Source organism: Lissotriton helveticus, chromosome 5_1 (assembly GCF_964261635.1).
Source record: "Lissotriton helveticus chromosome 5_1, aLisHel1.1, whole genome shotgun sequence".
Lineage (NCBI taxonomy): Eukaryota > Metazoa > Chordata > Amphibia > Caudata > Salamandridae > Lissotriton > Lissotriton helveticus.
The window spans coordinates 1,532,254,211-1,532,270,793 of record NC_136065.1 but is presented as its reverse complement, the minus strand read 5'-3'; the positions used below and the strand labels follow the sequence as shown (position 1 = coordinate 1,532,270,793).

The 16,583-nt window shown below is 45.5% G+C and overlaps 1 protein-coding gene across 2 annotated transcripts in view; it reads right to left on the bottom strand.

Moving 5' to 3' along the window:
- The window catches only part of EIF2D (eukaryotic translation initiation factor 2D), a 260,577-nt gene that overhangs the window by 147,581 nt on the left and 96,413 nt on the right, over window positions 1-16,583 (bottom strand). For both annotated transcript variants that reach the window (XM_078644570.1, XM_078644569.1), the window contains one exon: window positions 910-1,000. In XM_078644570.1, the coding sequence (XP_078500696.1) occupies window positions 910-995 (86 nt within the window). In that variant the 5' untranslated portion in view covers window positions 996-1,000. The remainder of the gene's footprint in view (window positions 1-909; window positions 1,001-16,583) is intronic.

Below are 16,583 nucleotides of genomic sequence, written 5' to 3'. Positions count from 1 at the left end.
TACATACATTTGACACACATCCACAACATGCCCTACAGCACTTACATAAATTTTTCAGCACTACTGCTCACTTGTGCTCTTTTCTACATCAGCAGTGCTAAGCGGTTCCTTACGCTAAATGTCATTTTTGTAAAAAAAAAAAATGTCTTTCTAGTCCTGAATCAGCAATTCTGTATCCATTGTGAATAACTATTTTGGACCATCCTTCCATTTATATTGTGGCCCCTCATGTAGAGCTATTCTACTGCCAATAAATAGTGCCATCCATGCAGTAAGAAATTTCAGGAAGAATTTGAACATTTCCATAATATCCCCTATACCTCTAATTCAGCTACGGTGCATTTTTAGATTCTGGAGCTTCTCCTCCTAAACCTTGAGGTTTAAGTATGCACCAGTTTGATTGTTTGTGTCTGGACTTTTCCAACCACCCCTGAGGTTTTAATTTCTGGAGATATGACCACAAAAACAGGACGTAGAACTCCAAAAGCACTTTTCAGAACCAGACTAAATGCTCCAGATGTGGTCTGATGTTTAGTCTTTAGAACACATTTCCATGCTCCATATGAGACATCCAGAATTGGACTCTATACTCCATGTATGATTTCAAATATTGGACACAATATTGCATCATCCAGCACTGGAGACAATACAGAGGTGGCCTCCTGAATGTGACAACACTTCTAGTTTAGCCTTCAAAACCAGATAGAATACACCCAAGGTCATCACCAGAACTGGACAACACACTTAGGTTGTGACTTCCTTAAATGGATTCAATTCTCCAAACAAGACCTCACTACTGATGTGTGTGACAAAGATAAACACAAATCAAACAGACCTTTCTGCAGCAGAGTTTGTTAACCAAGAGAAATAGAAGTGCACAGAGAAAAGAACAGTGCTCAATGTCTGTACCTGTTTCCGACCAAGGTAACAGCACAAAGATGATCCGGCAGTACCTGAGGGAGACCGGATGGTGGTACCACGACCCCTGGCAACATCAAATCTGCATGAAAAGAAAAAAAATAATAGAAAAACCAACAACTGGCAAGGGTTTCAGAAAACATTTCTAAGCAGGCTTGTCAGAAACAACTGGACTGGAATCTTTTGATTAGCCAGAATGATGCAAAGTCTGCCCCAAAGAGAAAGTGATCAAAAGTGAGGGATCTACTAAAAAAGGAGCAACCCATGTACTGATGGAGCAAGTCATATTTAGATTAAGCAATTGAAAGAGAAGATATTCCTATAATGGGGGTGACTTGGAGAAGGGGAACAATACATCAGAGAGAGGGAGTCAGCAGCAGTGACAGAAAGCTTTTAGCAGTGTAAGGGAGACACAAGTAGTGAGAGGGAGCCACTAGCAGTAAATGAGAAGGAAGCCCCAGCGAGCCACCAACTTTGTGAGGGAAACACCAGTAGTGAGGAAGCCACCTGCAGTCAGAGGCACCCACTATAAGTACTGAACCACCACCAGAAAGAGGGAGCTAAAACAAAAAAACTACCACAAAGGAGTGACAAGAAGACCACAGGGTGAGGGAGCAGACCCTTGGAGAGAGAAAGACCAACTCTCCTGGGAGAAACAGAGTGTGACTAACTCAGAGTAAGGAAGACTTTCCCAGAAAATAGATACAACCCATATACAAATTTGACCACAATGAGAATAACACAGATAGGGAAAGGTAGTGGTGCCCAAATGAGGAGGGGCAACCTATGGAACAGGAAGGTGCTCAAAGTCAGAACCCAACGTATTGTAAGAGTGGGTCACGAAAAAACACAAGACCTTTGAAGAAACTGCATCTCTCACTGAGAGCACATGTGAACCATGATCCTGCCCTCCGTTCCATACAATTTCACCACTCACTCACTCGTCACTTGGAGGTTCCAAGGGCCACCATGGAGGATACCAGCCCACTCTCAAACTCACTGACTAACCTTACACCTAAGCGGGGTAGCAGATTCCATTACTCAACCCCAAACCCCTGCACCAAGGCAAGCAAAAAGAAGCAGTGCTCAGAGATTTGGAAATGAACCATAGAGACAGGGTGCAGCCAATAAGGAAAGGAAGCATCCAACAGACAGCATAACGAAACAGAGAGGGAGACATAGAGAGAATAAAGGTACAGTGAGTGAATGACCTGCAGAGTGACAGGCTGCCTCTTAAAGAGAGGAAGAGAGACACTCTCAGATCGAGCAAGGTCAAACCCTGACAAAAGAGTAAAAAGCCACACCAGGAGGGGCTGACCCTAAAACAGGAAGATCGACCTTCAGAGAAAGGGATCCATCCCACGGACAGGGCTATGACCCCTACGGAGGGAAAACAACCCTGCAGAACGAGGGAGCTACTCCCAGAGCAAGTGAGGTATAACCTTCAATACGAGGGCACAAAGAGGTGGTTAAATTCAAAAAGAGGAAGCAACCCCAAGAGTAAGGCATTGGGCTCATAAGTACAATGTTTCTCAGTAACTTAGGGGATTGCACTGGTGTCATGTTTAGCAGATTCTGCTATGTTATCTTATGTTATGCAGTTGTAGAGCACCCTATCACCCAGGAGAGGAATCTTGGCGCTGAGGAGGTGAGAGTCTAGCCACACCTACAGCCTAGTTCGACCACTCGAAAGGTCAGGTCTTCAGCTTCTTGTAGAATTCAAGATGTGAGGAAGAGGCAGTTCATTCCATGCTACTGGAGCAAAGTAGGAGAAGGTTCGACTGCCAGATCTGGTTTTTAATATGCAGGGGATGTGTGCAAGTAGGAGTCCATATGAATGGTACATACGGTTTTTGAAAGCAGATGCGCTTGTTGAGGAATGCATTGAAAGTGTGGGTGAGAAGTTTGAATTGTGCCCGTTTGTGAATGGGAAGCCAGTGGAGCTCCTTCAAGTGTGGTGTGATGGGAAGGCGGCATGGGAGGCCAAGAGTGATTCCGCCTGCCGAGTTCTGAATAGTCTGCAGCATTCTGGTGATTTTTTTGCTGATCCCGTCATAGAGGGTGTTCTTGTAGACCAGCTAGCTTGTGACCAGGGCATGTGACCGTTTTCTTGGTGCGGACTAAAGCCATTTGAAAATCTTGCTCAACTTCTTCAGAGCACTGAAGCATGAAGCGGTGATTGACTCAGGTGGTCATGTCAAGTTTGCTGTTGATGGTGATCCCGAAGTTCTTGCCATGGGTGCTGGGGGTGTTCTTCCCAAAAATCGTGATTTTGGTCTGGTCGGTATTTAGTTGTAGACAGTTGGTCTTCATCCAGTGGGCGATTTCAGTCGTGCAGGCATTGAATTTAATTCAGGTACTGGGCATCTTGTCCATGAGGGAGAGAATGAGTTGCAAGTTGTCGGCACAGGAAAGGACACTGATGTCGTGAAAGCAGATGTTGATGACTAGAGGGATCATGTACGCATTGAAGAGGGTCGGTATAATGGCAGATTCTAGCAGAATTCTGCAAATGATGTCACAGGTGTCTATGGTGTACTGTGCCAGGTTAACTGACTGGATCCTTCCAGTCAGAAAGGAGCAGATCCATCTGAGGGAATGCCCTTGGATTTCAATGTTGTGTGGTTTTTGAATGAAGATGGGGTGGAAGACTGTGTCAAATGCTACAAAGAGGTCTAGGAGAATGAGGGGTACAGTGTCTCCTGTCCAGAATCATGCAGATATCATCCATTGTAGTGATGAGGACAGTTTCCATGCTGTAATTGGGACTCTGTGCACAGCACTCAAATTGTATATGGTTCAGGTACACTGAAAATGTAAAGGGCATTCCAAACCATTTACTCTTAATCTTATTCAAAATCTCTTGCTAGTCATCGATGGAGTGGGGGCAGGTGCTTCAGAGTGCTTGCCCCATCCATGTGAAACATTCTACTATTGGACTTCTCTCAGAACCAGAGAGTAAAAGGGGGGTAGCGAGAAAGAGAACTCCGCTGCGAGCAGGCCAACTTCACTGACAGACGGAGTAACATTCAGAAGGATCTCAGTGAAATTGGGACAATGACTACCTGAGAAAGGAAATAACTCATACAGAGACGAACCAAAATAAAGAACCCCTTAGAGAGATGGTGATGACCAATAAGCAATGGAGGCAAATAGTGGGAAAGAAGTTACCATTACTGAAGGCCAACTCCAGCGAAAGTGAAAGAACCCCTGAGAGAGGAAGCAACAAGAAACAAGAGTATGACATGATAGAGAGTGAGAATATAGGTTCCAAAAGTGCAAACCAATACCATGTAAGACTGTCACTCAATCACAAGACCAATTACACTTGCAACACATTCTTGTCCAGACTATTACATTTTCCATTACAACGCAAACAACCACACATTACAGTTCATATTTCTTTCTTTAGTTATATGACTGCACACACAAAATTAAAAAGGCCACTCACTGGTAACAGTGCATCTCATGCATCTGTTTATTTCAGCACCGTATTAGCCGTTCTCAAGTAATGTGATCCATTTCCCCAAAAAACTAAATATTTCTAGTTTATGAACATGAACAGTGGCAACACATATACATCGTGACTACTCCTGAATGACTTCATTCAATCACAAATACATAATAATTATGTGAATTGTACATCATGTTCAATATAAGTTAGCAGACAATGGAAACACTACTAAGCCTATTTTTATTGCACTACAAGTATAATTTTCATCCTACTGGACTCTTGATATTCAATTCTATTTTATCATTTAAACCCAGAAAAGCGATGAATGAAAATAAATAAAAGCAGTAGAAAGCATGAGCACTCTAAGAGCAGAGAGGGAAAAGATATTATAATTGTCCCTTACAATGTATCTGTATGGCACCCTTGGTACCTGACAATTATCATTATTCAAGCCCAATGGGCAAAAATAAGAAAATATAATTAAGGTTTGTTATAATGATGAATGCAGGTGGACATAAAAGTACAATTTTGAATTATCATATACTCCTATTGGTAATGAAGACTGTTTATACAGGAGGACATAAAATATTTGATCCCAATACACTGGAAGCCCTGAAAATATTGGTAACATTCTACCACAGTGGGCATTGTCATGCTTGGGATAATGCTATGAAATCATGAAGATATATAACAAAGGCGTTCGTATAATTCTCATATGTGCAAATAAACAAACAAATAAATAACTAAAATCCAGATTACATCATTCAAATAGTTCACCACCTCCTTATCTACATTGAGCCCTGTGGGGTAAATGGTGTTAAATTTCAAGAAATATCTCAACTTCGGTTGTAGCACTCTCTCCCTGTGTCCTCCCCTCTTCAGCAGTTCCAGCAAATCAACAGGAAAGTAACATGTTTGCTCAGCTTCACTAATGTGTACCTTATCAAAATACCTAGGTATGGGAGAAGCATTGTCAACATGCTTTGTTGCTCTGAGGTGCTTGATTAACTTTTTCTGACAGAGGAAATTATGCTGCCAACATACATCAGAAAACAAGAACATTTGGGAGCATGTAGACAGAAGCCAGAATCAAATGATGAACCTTTCTTGATGACCCATGTTTTGCCGTTGTCCAAACTGAGACTCTGTGTGTTTTTGCTAAAATGACAGGTTTTACACCATCCACATTTGGACAGCCAGGTAAGAACAGCTTGTCTTTCATAATAGCTATGGACGAGTAAGACTTTAAATTGCTTCTTTAAAAAGCGTAGAACTTCACTGAAAAAAACAAAGATTAAAGTGAAACTATACGTAGGTCTACTAAATAAAAACAAGGACATTCGCCAGTGATATGTAACTGACATAAGTATAACTTGCACCACTATGATGCACTGCTTATGACTGCACATATTACATCACTGATGAGGTCTGAAATCTACGCCAATGCAAGTTAGTCTTATGTCAGTGAATTTCAGTGGTTTTCTGGTTCTAAAAAGTAATTTCTTTAATATTAGAAGACCTATGTATAACTATACTTTAACTTTTGTTTATTTGCAAAGAAGATTATATATATATATATATATATATATATATATATATATATATATATATATATGTGTATATATATATATATATATTTCTCATCAAAGTGCCCCAACGCTCGGGAGAGCACACAACTGTTTGCCTCCCATCCAGGCTTCAACTTTCACTCGCTCCAGCCTTCTGGTTAAAATTTTCAATCGCCAACGCGTTTCAAGTCCTAAAGACTCTTCTTCCTGGGCAGCATACAGATGCAGCAGAGACTTGTTTCTCTATTCACAGTCCACCTTTTATTTCTTAATCGGCCCCTGAATGAGCCTCGCTTTGATATTCATTAGCGCTGCAAGCCAAAAGTAATTTTAAACACTCGCTCTCATTTCAGGACCTTACTATAAGGAATCAATGAATTTAATAAACACGAATGCAATGGAAATGTTTACTTGTTTCTGGGACTACTTATCCCTCAATGCAAAGCGCTAATGAATATCAAAGCGAGGCTCATTCAGGGGCCGATTAAGAAATAAAAGGTGGACTGTGAATAGAGAAACAAGTCTCTGCTGCATCTGTATGCTGCCCAGGAAGAAGAGTCTTTAGGACTTGAAACGCGTTGGCAATTGAAAATTTTAACCAGAAGGCTTGAGCGAGTGAAAGTTGAAGCCTGGATGGGAGGCAAACAGTTGTGTGCTCTCCCGAGCGTTGGGGAACTTTGATGAGAAACGTTACTACACGGCCGTGAGGAAAAACAGCCCAATTTACAACCGATGCCCAGGCTGCTGGCACACGACGCCTCTTAGTTCCCATTTTTACTAGTTACCAAATAAAGAGACGGGCGCTGGAAGCGGGAGTGCAAGAACAGAGTTTTATTTCTCATGAGGAGAGCCTGTCATTTCGGACATACGCACAATGTCTTCAAGAGGTGCTCTAACAAGTTTCTCTGAGGCTCCGTCTTTTATACACAGGTTTATGATGCACAAACATTCCTTATTGCAATAAAGAAACTTTGAAGTACGAAAAGGCATGTTTGGAATCCCAGCTTCAGGCCTATTCTCACACCAGTCGCTCGGATGTCGTTTCCCCTCCCAAATGTAACCTGTGATTGTAATCTTGCGGCCGGACATTCCAACAGGACACGAGGGCAAGGGGGGGGTGGTCAGATCTAAGGTTGGGCAAGCGATAAGATCGGGCACTTCGGTTGGTGTATCACGTTTTGCTATGCGGGGCCAGGGGGAGTACATCCATGAGGCTTTGTTTTATGACTTGCGACCGGGTCGAGAGGCCAGGTGTAGCCGGGGGGGGGGGGTCATCAGAAGAGGGGAAGGGTGTTCCTGGGAGGAATGCAGGGGGTGTCGGTCAGGCAGGGGTGTCACTTTTAGAGCGGGGTCGCGCAGAGGGAGAGGGTTTTATGGCCTATGCATGAGAGACCGGGGGCTGTCGGGGATGCTTGCGAGGCTGGGGAGTGAGGGGGAGAGAGAGACACTGGCTATCGGGAGTGGGCAGAGAGGCCTTGGTGTCTAAAATGGCTGTCGTGTACGTGCGTGCATGGGCCTATGCTGGCGGGATGATGCGGTCAATGCCTCGCGGTATTCGTTCTGCTTACAGCGAGGGGTATGGTGAACACAAATGAACGCCGCTTATGTACATATACATTGTCATTTTCCACAGTCGCCGCTTTTTAACATAAGTTAGTTCATTTCCGTGTTTATCATAACTGACGGGGTGTACATATAGCCATGTGTGGTCAATGAAATAGCGTTTGTTAATACTGGCGGATTGCATATAACTATGTGCAGTTGATGCGATAGGCGAGGTGCAATACAGATGAATTTACATTTGTCGTGTTATGTACACATTATGGAACCATGTTCTGACTCTCTCTCCGGCGGTATCAATGTACAGTTAAAAGTGATTGATGAAACATTTTGTAAGCAATACAAAGTGGTTGAGGGAGGAATTCAGTTCAATACAGGCAATTAGTCCAGGGGGGGGGGGGGTAGGAAGTCCAGAAAGGGGAGGGGGGGGGGGGGGGGAGTCTTCGCCACAGTGTCTTTTTAGCAGCGAGCCATCACTGGTAGGTTCTAGTAGTTCGCTTTCTTCCGTTGGCGCTGTTGAGCACCGGCGGTGGAGCTATAGGTCCAGCTCGGATCCATCCTTACACGTCGCAGGGTGCGATCTGTCCTCTGCTGTTAGACCACAGTCCTGTTTCCTAACTAATCTTTTTAAGGGTGCCTCATGCTGGGCACCTGCATTTCTTTCTCCTTTCTTGGCAAACCCTATTCTACCTAAATGCTGTTCTTCTTCTCAGAGTCAAAATCCATGCGAAAGAAAGGGGGGGTTGTCGAATAATCGAGGGAAGAGAGGGCGGAGCGGGATCAGATCTTTGAGACAAACCAAGGGAGCAAAGGATAACGAGCAGGCAGGCCCATCAATCGGGCTCAAAGGGGCGGGGACTTCTGGCACGCGTGGGTCAGCAAGCAGATGGCTTCAAGGCAGCCCTCCATCCTTTCATTTTCCGTGTTCGAGAGTGGTGCCTCGTCCCGCGTCTCGTTGCTCTGCGGCTCCACCTTTGGTCGAGTTCACATGTGCTTCATGATCTGCAGCTAGGCTGTGCGTCACGTCCGGCTCCTCTCCTCCGGTGATTGTGTATCTTTGAAAGGGTACAAAACAAGCTTTAGAGAACTGACAGGAGAAGACATTTATACATTTCAATTCCGCCCCCAATCTCAAGTAGCTGGGGATACGTTCATCGGTCACGGTCAGAAGTTATCACTATGAAGTATGTATGTGGACATTTCTACTTAGGTTGTACCAAGTCTATTTGGCGTTCATTCATGGCGTATATGGAGAGAAGTCAGACTCCTATCAACTGCGTATTTCCATCAACCTCGAAATCGGATCCTACGGTAGAGATTCGTCTTTCTAACCCAAGCCCTGGCAATCTTCTATTATCATGAGAGAGGGATAGAGGCTAAACATTCTTTTCTCGGGGAGCAACGGTTAATCAGGGTCATCAGTTATACTTCGGGATATGGAGCTGGGGTCAATTGGGAGAAACGAGGACGCTTTGGCCATCCGTACTTGGGTGCAGAGAAGTGGGGCAATCTGGGCATTGGGGATTGCGTTTCTAACAAACTGAGAACAGAAGGCCACTGACATATAGTCCCCCTATGAAAAAGGCCAGATTAGGGGACATCAGTCGTCTTACCTGTCCTTTCCTTCTTAGCCAATTCAAATTCCATCATTTTACAGAAAGGAGAGGTAGTAATATGGCAAATTACAATTGTTTTAGTTTCTGTCAATTTTGCCGAACACCTTTGTGTTCAGAAACCAATTAGGCTTGTGCCAGCGGGGCACAACGTTACCACACAAAGGAAGAGGGAACAGGGGGACCCTCAGAGAGAGAGAGAGAGAGAGAGTCGTCCGCATTTTAAACGAACTATTCGGTACACGTCTGACATGGAGAGAGAGAAAGAGAGAAAGAGAAACGTGTACAATAATAGGCCATTTAATGCGCACACAACACAGAACAGCAGGGGTCAAGTTATATAGAAACACAGACTGAGGGACGACGTAGATCCATACATTATGTACACATGAATTCAGGCGGGGGGTAGTACATGCATTATATACAAGAATCCAAGACAAAACATAGAACAGTACTTGGCCAAAAAGATTTCCTCCTGCATGCTGCGCATCCTTAGTATCCTACTTAATTCATCTGGCTGCCTTTGCTGGTGGCTTCGGTTGCAAATACTTACACCTTTGTCAATTGTTCGGGAACTAACCTAGTCGGGCTAATACTCACGGTGGGATCTTCGAATCATTTTTAGCGAATGGGTATCCAAGTTGAGGCAACGGAGGGTGTCAGTCGGGAGAACAATGGGGCAGCTTTGAGTTTCATGTCTATGAGGGTGCAAGAGGGAGGTGGTAAATCTTAAACATTGACAATTTTCCTAGTCTTCCAGGAGGAGTGTACTCGGGTAAACCTCACCCCGAGATATTCCTGAACCTTTCTCTATTTAGTAATCGTATGAATTTACTCATGGGTGCACGTCATTCTTGGTTGCATTATTTGGGATGCCGGTTGGAGTCACATTCTGTCATACTGCAATAACCCGTCGAGTTTCTGCTTCAGGCCACCCTCCCAGTCGCTGGGTTCAGAGAGAGAGAGACAGTCGTTTCCAAGTAAGGGAGTGCTATATCTTTGTTTGTTCGTCGTGTATAGGCACCATGTTCAGACCCCTTTTCCCCATTCCATCGGCCGTTCGATCATCACTTAAGTCATACATAAAACATTTCTCTTATCAATTCAAACGTGTGCAACGCGTATTCAGTCGAGCTATACACATCGGGGCATACACGCGTGCATTCACATCACACAAATTCGTCACATTCTCAGGGGTCTCAGGGGCAGTCCCCATAAACAATATACAATTTTCCCGTGCCGACCCATGGCGTGTTGTTTAGGCCTTCTCCATACTTCGGTCGACAATCCGATGTGTCCTGCAGAAAGAAGGGAAAACGAAGGGGTGGGGGCAGCATTTTAAAACACATCAGCGCGCATAAACCCGAAGATGCTCTTACTTACCACATACTCGACCTATCTCCGCGGGATGCAGTCCATTTCATCTCGGCGTTTAAGCCCAGAGGGACCGGTAGTGCGGGAGAGATAATCATTGATGGACTGTGTATTGCATAGATCGCCCAAGTGTGGTATTACGGATCGTGTGTAGGGAAGGGTCAAAACAAAGGGCAGTCAGTGTAAAGTGGGGGGTGAACTCGTGCTCTCCTTCGAGGAGGAGGGATGGTCTACAGTGGTACAGGGTCGTTTTTGTTCACTAGGCACGGAGACTAGAGGGGCTAGGTGGCATTCCTTCGGAGTGACTTAGGGGCATCTGAAACAACTTCCCTGATACATGTGGCACATAAGGTAAAGGCTAAATACCGGGACCTTTATCGATTGCTTTACGTTGCACAAAAATAAAAATATATAATAAAAAAACATATACACAACAAACCTGGACCATTCACATTTGCGATATTTCTGTGTACTCTGCTTTTTAACCTTCAAGTAATCGAGTGGCTTTATTTCACCTGTATTTTACTTATATCGGAAACAGTGGCCATTTATTCGAAACTTACCAATTTAAGCACTACAACTATGTTTGCTTTTCACAAAACCTTTATTTAAAAATGTTGGCGCACAAATACGGGTCTACAACCACGTGGGCCAGCCACGGAGCAGACTGGAACTGTACATGAGGGGATATTTATTTGAACGGAGTCGGTGACCGTTGATTTCATAAAGGTGCGACAAGTGCAATAAAATCATATCGAAAATTCATTGTGGGTAAGTACCATAAGTGTCGAAACTTCGAACTTTCAATAATACGGTAATCAATGACGCGTCAGGACTTAATATCAATTCATTGTCCAAGTGTTCAATCAGTACCCATCCCCTCCCTCCACGTGCTTTAAAAAAACTGCATTCATATCTCATGATATCAAGGCTGAGCAACCGGAACACAACAGGGAGTTGCGAGTTTCATTTGTACCGGCGCCATTTTGGGTGAGGTCGGGCAGGTCCAAGTATAGTCAAAATGTCTCCACCAACTCGTGGTTGGACCAGAGCCTCTTTCGGCAGTCCAAAAGTTTCGTTAAAGGGCACAGAAGGGGCCGCCGATATGAACCATCAGTCAAAGGGGGGAGGGAGGCAACAATCTTTCCTACCGGGTCATACTGGGGTTCCACCGGAACTGATCAAATTGGTAGTCGGCAGGATTTCGGTCATTCAAACTGAGGCTGGTGCCAGCACGAGAGCGCCAACGTCTCGTGGCTACGTCTTGGTCGTTCCGTGGGCAATCATGGCAGTCATTCTCCATCGGGGGCCCGCGGGGGTCGGGGGCCCCTGCGGCTCTCATAGAATCTTCAAAGCTGAGGAGAACGCCTCTGGACGGGGGGGTTCATTTTCTAGCTGGCAGGCGATCTGGCCATCTTTGCACGCCGGGTCCAATCTTGCAGAGTCGACCGCCATTTTACGAGTTCTGCGGCAACCGGCAGTCGTTGGATCGCAAGGGCAGATGGACTCCAGCCTGTCGGGCGTTGTGATGCACCACAAGAGTGGACGAACCCTTGTCGGGTGAGTGGAGCGTTGGGGGTGCAGCTGAGGGGCCTCCACCTGGGGAGGCGGGAGAGGTTCGTCCGCGCTGCCTCTCCCTCCCAGTGCACCCCACGCCGTCTCCCGGCGCTGACTTTCGTGATGGCCGGACCAGGCGATGAGAGAGGGGGGGGGTCGGAGGCATAAGCAAGACATCCCCCCCCCCGTGGTCTGCAAGGCGTCAGAAGAAGAGGATGGGAATACCAGTACATTCCGGGCCATCCACTCCACAACTTCTCCGGCCGATGGCATTCGTGATGGCCGGACCAGGCGATGAAAGAGGGGGGGGGGGGGTCGGAGGCATAAGCAAGACATCCCCCCCCGTGGCCTGCAAGGCGCTAGAAGAAGAGGATGGGAAGACCAGTACATCCCGGGCCATCCACCCCGTCTCCTCTCCGGCCGATGGCGGCCAGCCGGGCCCCGCCCTGCACGTGTCGAGGCCTCGTCTTCCGGATGGGCGTGACCGTGGACCTGTTGCACTTCGGGAGCTTCCGGAATGGGGGTAGGTATCTGCTGACTTGTATCTGTCTTATGTTACCGTTATTGGGCGTGGCGGGCGGTGGGACAGACATGTTTGGAGCAGTGAGGGGCGGCGGAGCCTAGCTACCTCGTGGCTGCCGTGATGTCAAGCTTGACTTCTCTCACCACTTTCATGTTTCTTATTGCGGGCTATTTCTAACGTTTCTTGTTTCTAGCGAAGTCAAAAAAACTCATCAGTGGCCTACTGATTTTGCTCGATTTCTTTTTCCTTCCTTTTCTAGTGTGTTTTTGCGCTAAAGTTTCTGTTAACGGGATACGGTGATCACTTCGTATTTTACATATGACCTTTTTATTAGGGGCGCCTTCCGGTTGAGCCAGATGGTCTACCTCTAATAAATGGTCCGGGTGGAACTAGTTTACCAATCAGTGGGGAGTAGATAGGCATGACAGATTACAACGGGGGACAAAGGTCCGCATTACCTACCCTTCACTACTTGCAAAGACTAGACAGAATATTTCTATTCCACGTTATTTGCAAACAGAGAATACCTCAAAAGAACTATTCCTTGAACAATAAATGTCCAGACAATCAATCAATCAGTGGGGAGAAAAACAGGCATGACGGATTACAATGGGGACAAAAGTCTGCATTACCTATCCCTCGCTATCTGCAAAGGGAGACAGAATATTCCTATTCTTCTCTGTTTGTAGACTGGGAATATCTCAAAAGAGCGATAATCGATAAAAATCGATAACAAACAATCAGTGGGGAGAAAGATAGGCATGACGGATTACAATGGGGACAAAAGTCTGCATTACCTACCCTTCACTATCTGTAAAGGGAGACAGAATATTCCTATTCTTCCCCGTTTGTAGACAGCGAATGTCTCAAAGAGCAACAGAGCAACCAATCAATCAGTGGGGAGAAAAATAGGCATGACGGATTACAACGGGGGACAAAAGTCCGCATTACCTATCCTTCACTATTTGCAAAGAGAGAGAAACGTTCCTATTCGTCGCTGTTTGCAAACAGAGAATGTCTCAAAGAGAACCAATACTTCAAGTAGCAACCAAAGCTAAATGAACCAATCAATGAACAATACCAGTATTTAAATACCGATTCCAATATAAACAATCAATCAGACGTAAAGACGTCCTACTTAACCTTACCCGGACCGGACCGTGTGGACAGTTCTTCGCCTTCCCTTTCCAGCGCCCGATCGTTCTCTTACTCCATGTTTTTACCGCAGCATTCCTGTGGGATCCCAGTCAGGACAGTAGGTCACTTGAGAGAGGTCCGTTAGGAATCGGTGAAGTTCATTCAATCGGCAGCCGGACGAGGGCCCTCTCAAGGCAGGTATACTCCAATCGTTCAGATGTTCACCCCATCGTCTGGACCTCTCTTACCGGACCTTATGTCGCTGATGGGCCCCACGTTGGGCGCCAATTGAGGAAAAACAGCCCAATTTACAACCGATGCCCAGGCTGCTGGCACACGACGCCTCTTAGTTCCCATTTTTACTAGTTACCAAATAAAGAGACGGGCGCTGGAAGCGGGAGTGCAAGAACAGAGTTTTATTTCTCATGAGGAGAGCCTGTCATTTCGGACATACGCACAATGTCTTCAAGAGGTGCTCTAACAAGTTTCTCTGAGGCTCTGTCTTTTATACACAGGTTTATGATGCACAAACATTCCTTATTGCAATAAAGAAACTTTGAAGTACGAAAAGGCATGTTTGGAATCCCAGCTTCAGGCCTATTCCCACACCAGTCGCTCGGATGTCGTTTCCCCTCCCAAATGTAACATGTGATTGTAATCTTGCGGCCGGACATTCCAACAGGACACGAGGGCAAGGGGGGGGTGGTCAGATCTAAGGTTGGGCAAGCGATAAGATCGGGCACTTCGGTTGGTGTATCACGTTTTGCTATGCGGGGCCAGGGGGAGTACATCCATGAGGCTTTGTTTTATGACTTGGGACCGGGTGTAGCCGGGGGGGGGGGGGGGGGTCATCAGAAGAGGGGAAGGGTGTTCCTGGGAGGAATGCAGGGGGTGTCGGTCAGGCAGGGGTGTCACTTTTAGAGCGGGGTCGCGCAGAGGGAGAGGGTTTTATGGCCTATGCATGAGAGACCGGGGGCTGTCGGGGATGCTTGCGAGGCTGGGGAGTGAGGGGGAGAGAGAGACGCTGGCTATCGGGAGTGGGCAGAGAGGCCTTGGTGTCTAAAATGGCTGTCGTGTACGTGCGTGCATGGGCCTATGCTGGCGGGATAATGCGGTCAATGCCTCGCGGTATTCGTTCTGCTTACAGCGAGGGGTATGGTGAACACAAATGAACGCCGCTTATGTACATTGTCATTTTCCACAGTCGCCCGAGCCGTGGGGAGAAGCACCAGCCCGTCAGAAAGGGAAGCTGCGGTGAGGAACTGTTCTTTATCGATATGGAGCAATGCAAGCCAAAGTAATTTTAAACACTCGCTCTCATTTCAGGACCTTACTATAAGGAATCAATGAATTTAATAAACACAAATGCAATGGAAATGTTTACTTGTTTCTGGGACTACTTATCCCTCAATGCAAAGCGCTAATGAATATCAAAGCGAGGCTCATTCAGGGGCCGATTAAGAAATAAAAGGTGGACTGTGAATAGAAAAACAAGTCTCTGCTGCATCTGTATGCTGCCCAGGAAGAAGAGTCTTTAGGACTTGAAACGCGTTGGCAATTGAAAACTTTAACCAGAAGGCTGGAGCGAGTGAAAGTTGAAGCCTGGATGGGAGGCAAACAGTTGTGTGCTCTCCCGAGCGTTGGGGCACTTTGATGAGAAACATTACTACACGGCCGCCCGAGCTGTGGGGAGAAGCACCAGCCCGTCAGAAAGGGAAGCTGCGGTGAGGAACTGTTCTTTATCGATATGCAGCACTGCAAGCCAAAAGTAATTTTAAACACTCGCTCTCATTTCAGGAGCTTACTATAAGGAATCAATGAATTTAATAAACACGAATGCAATGGAAATGTTTACTTGTTTCTGGGACTACTTATCCCTCAATGCAAAGCGCTAATGAATATCAAAGCGAGGCTCATTCAGGGGGCGATTAAGAAATAAAAGGTGGACTGTGAATAGAGAAACAAGTCTCTGCTGCATCTGTATGCTGCCCAGGAAGAAGAGTCTTTAGGACTTGAAACGCGTTGGCAATTGAAAATTTTAAAAAGAAGGCTGGAGCGAGTGAAAGTTGAAGCCTGGATGGGAGGCAAACAGTTGTGTGCTCTCCCGAGCGTTGGGGCACTTTGATGATATATATATATATATATATATATACACATATATCCTATTTAAACATAGGTCATGTGAATATATACCGGTGTGGGTGGTATACGATAGTTTGTTGGCATTATTAAAAAAATCAGCAATATTTTGCTTTGTGAGGAAATGGATCACGTTACTAGAGAAACGCTCATTGGGTGCAGAAATGTGTTATGAAATACAACTCTGCTAAAATAAAACACATGGGTGAGAATCACCTTTACCTTTGAGTGCCCCTTATTTATTTTGTTTGTGTATACAGATTTGGAAACCAGGAAGTCAGTTAGTGTATATATATATACACACATACTTCCCTGTGTTTACAGTTTAATCCCGTCCCGCAGCAGAATTCGGAGGGGGGAATGGACATCCTGCTCTCCAAATCTGTCCACACACACAAAATAAATAAGGGGCGCTCACAGGTAAAGGTCCTTCTCACCCATGTGTTTTATTTCAGCAGAGTTATATTTCACGATATATATATATAGTGGTGGTCAGTGGTGATCAATTGCATGGAATAAATCCTTAAATATCAACCCTGTTGAAGTGCGGTGTTTTCCTTTTTTACGAAGGAGTGTGTGTGTGTGTGTGTGTGTGTCTCTGTGTGTGTGTGTGTGTGTGTATATATATATATAGATATAGATATATATATATATATCCATATCTCCACAAAGCAATTATTCCTTCTGTACTTCCACGACCCGAGAAAGGTGGCATATGCACCGACGGAGTCACTCCGGCA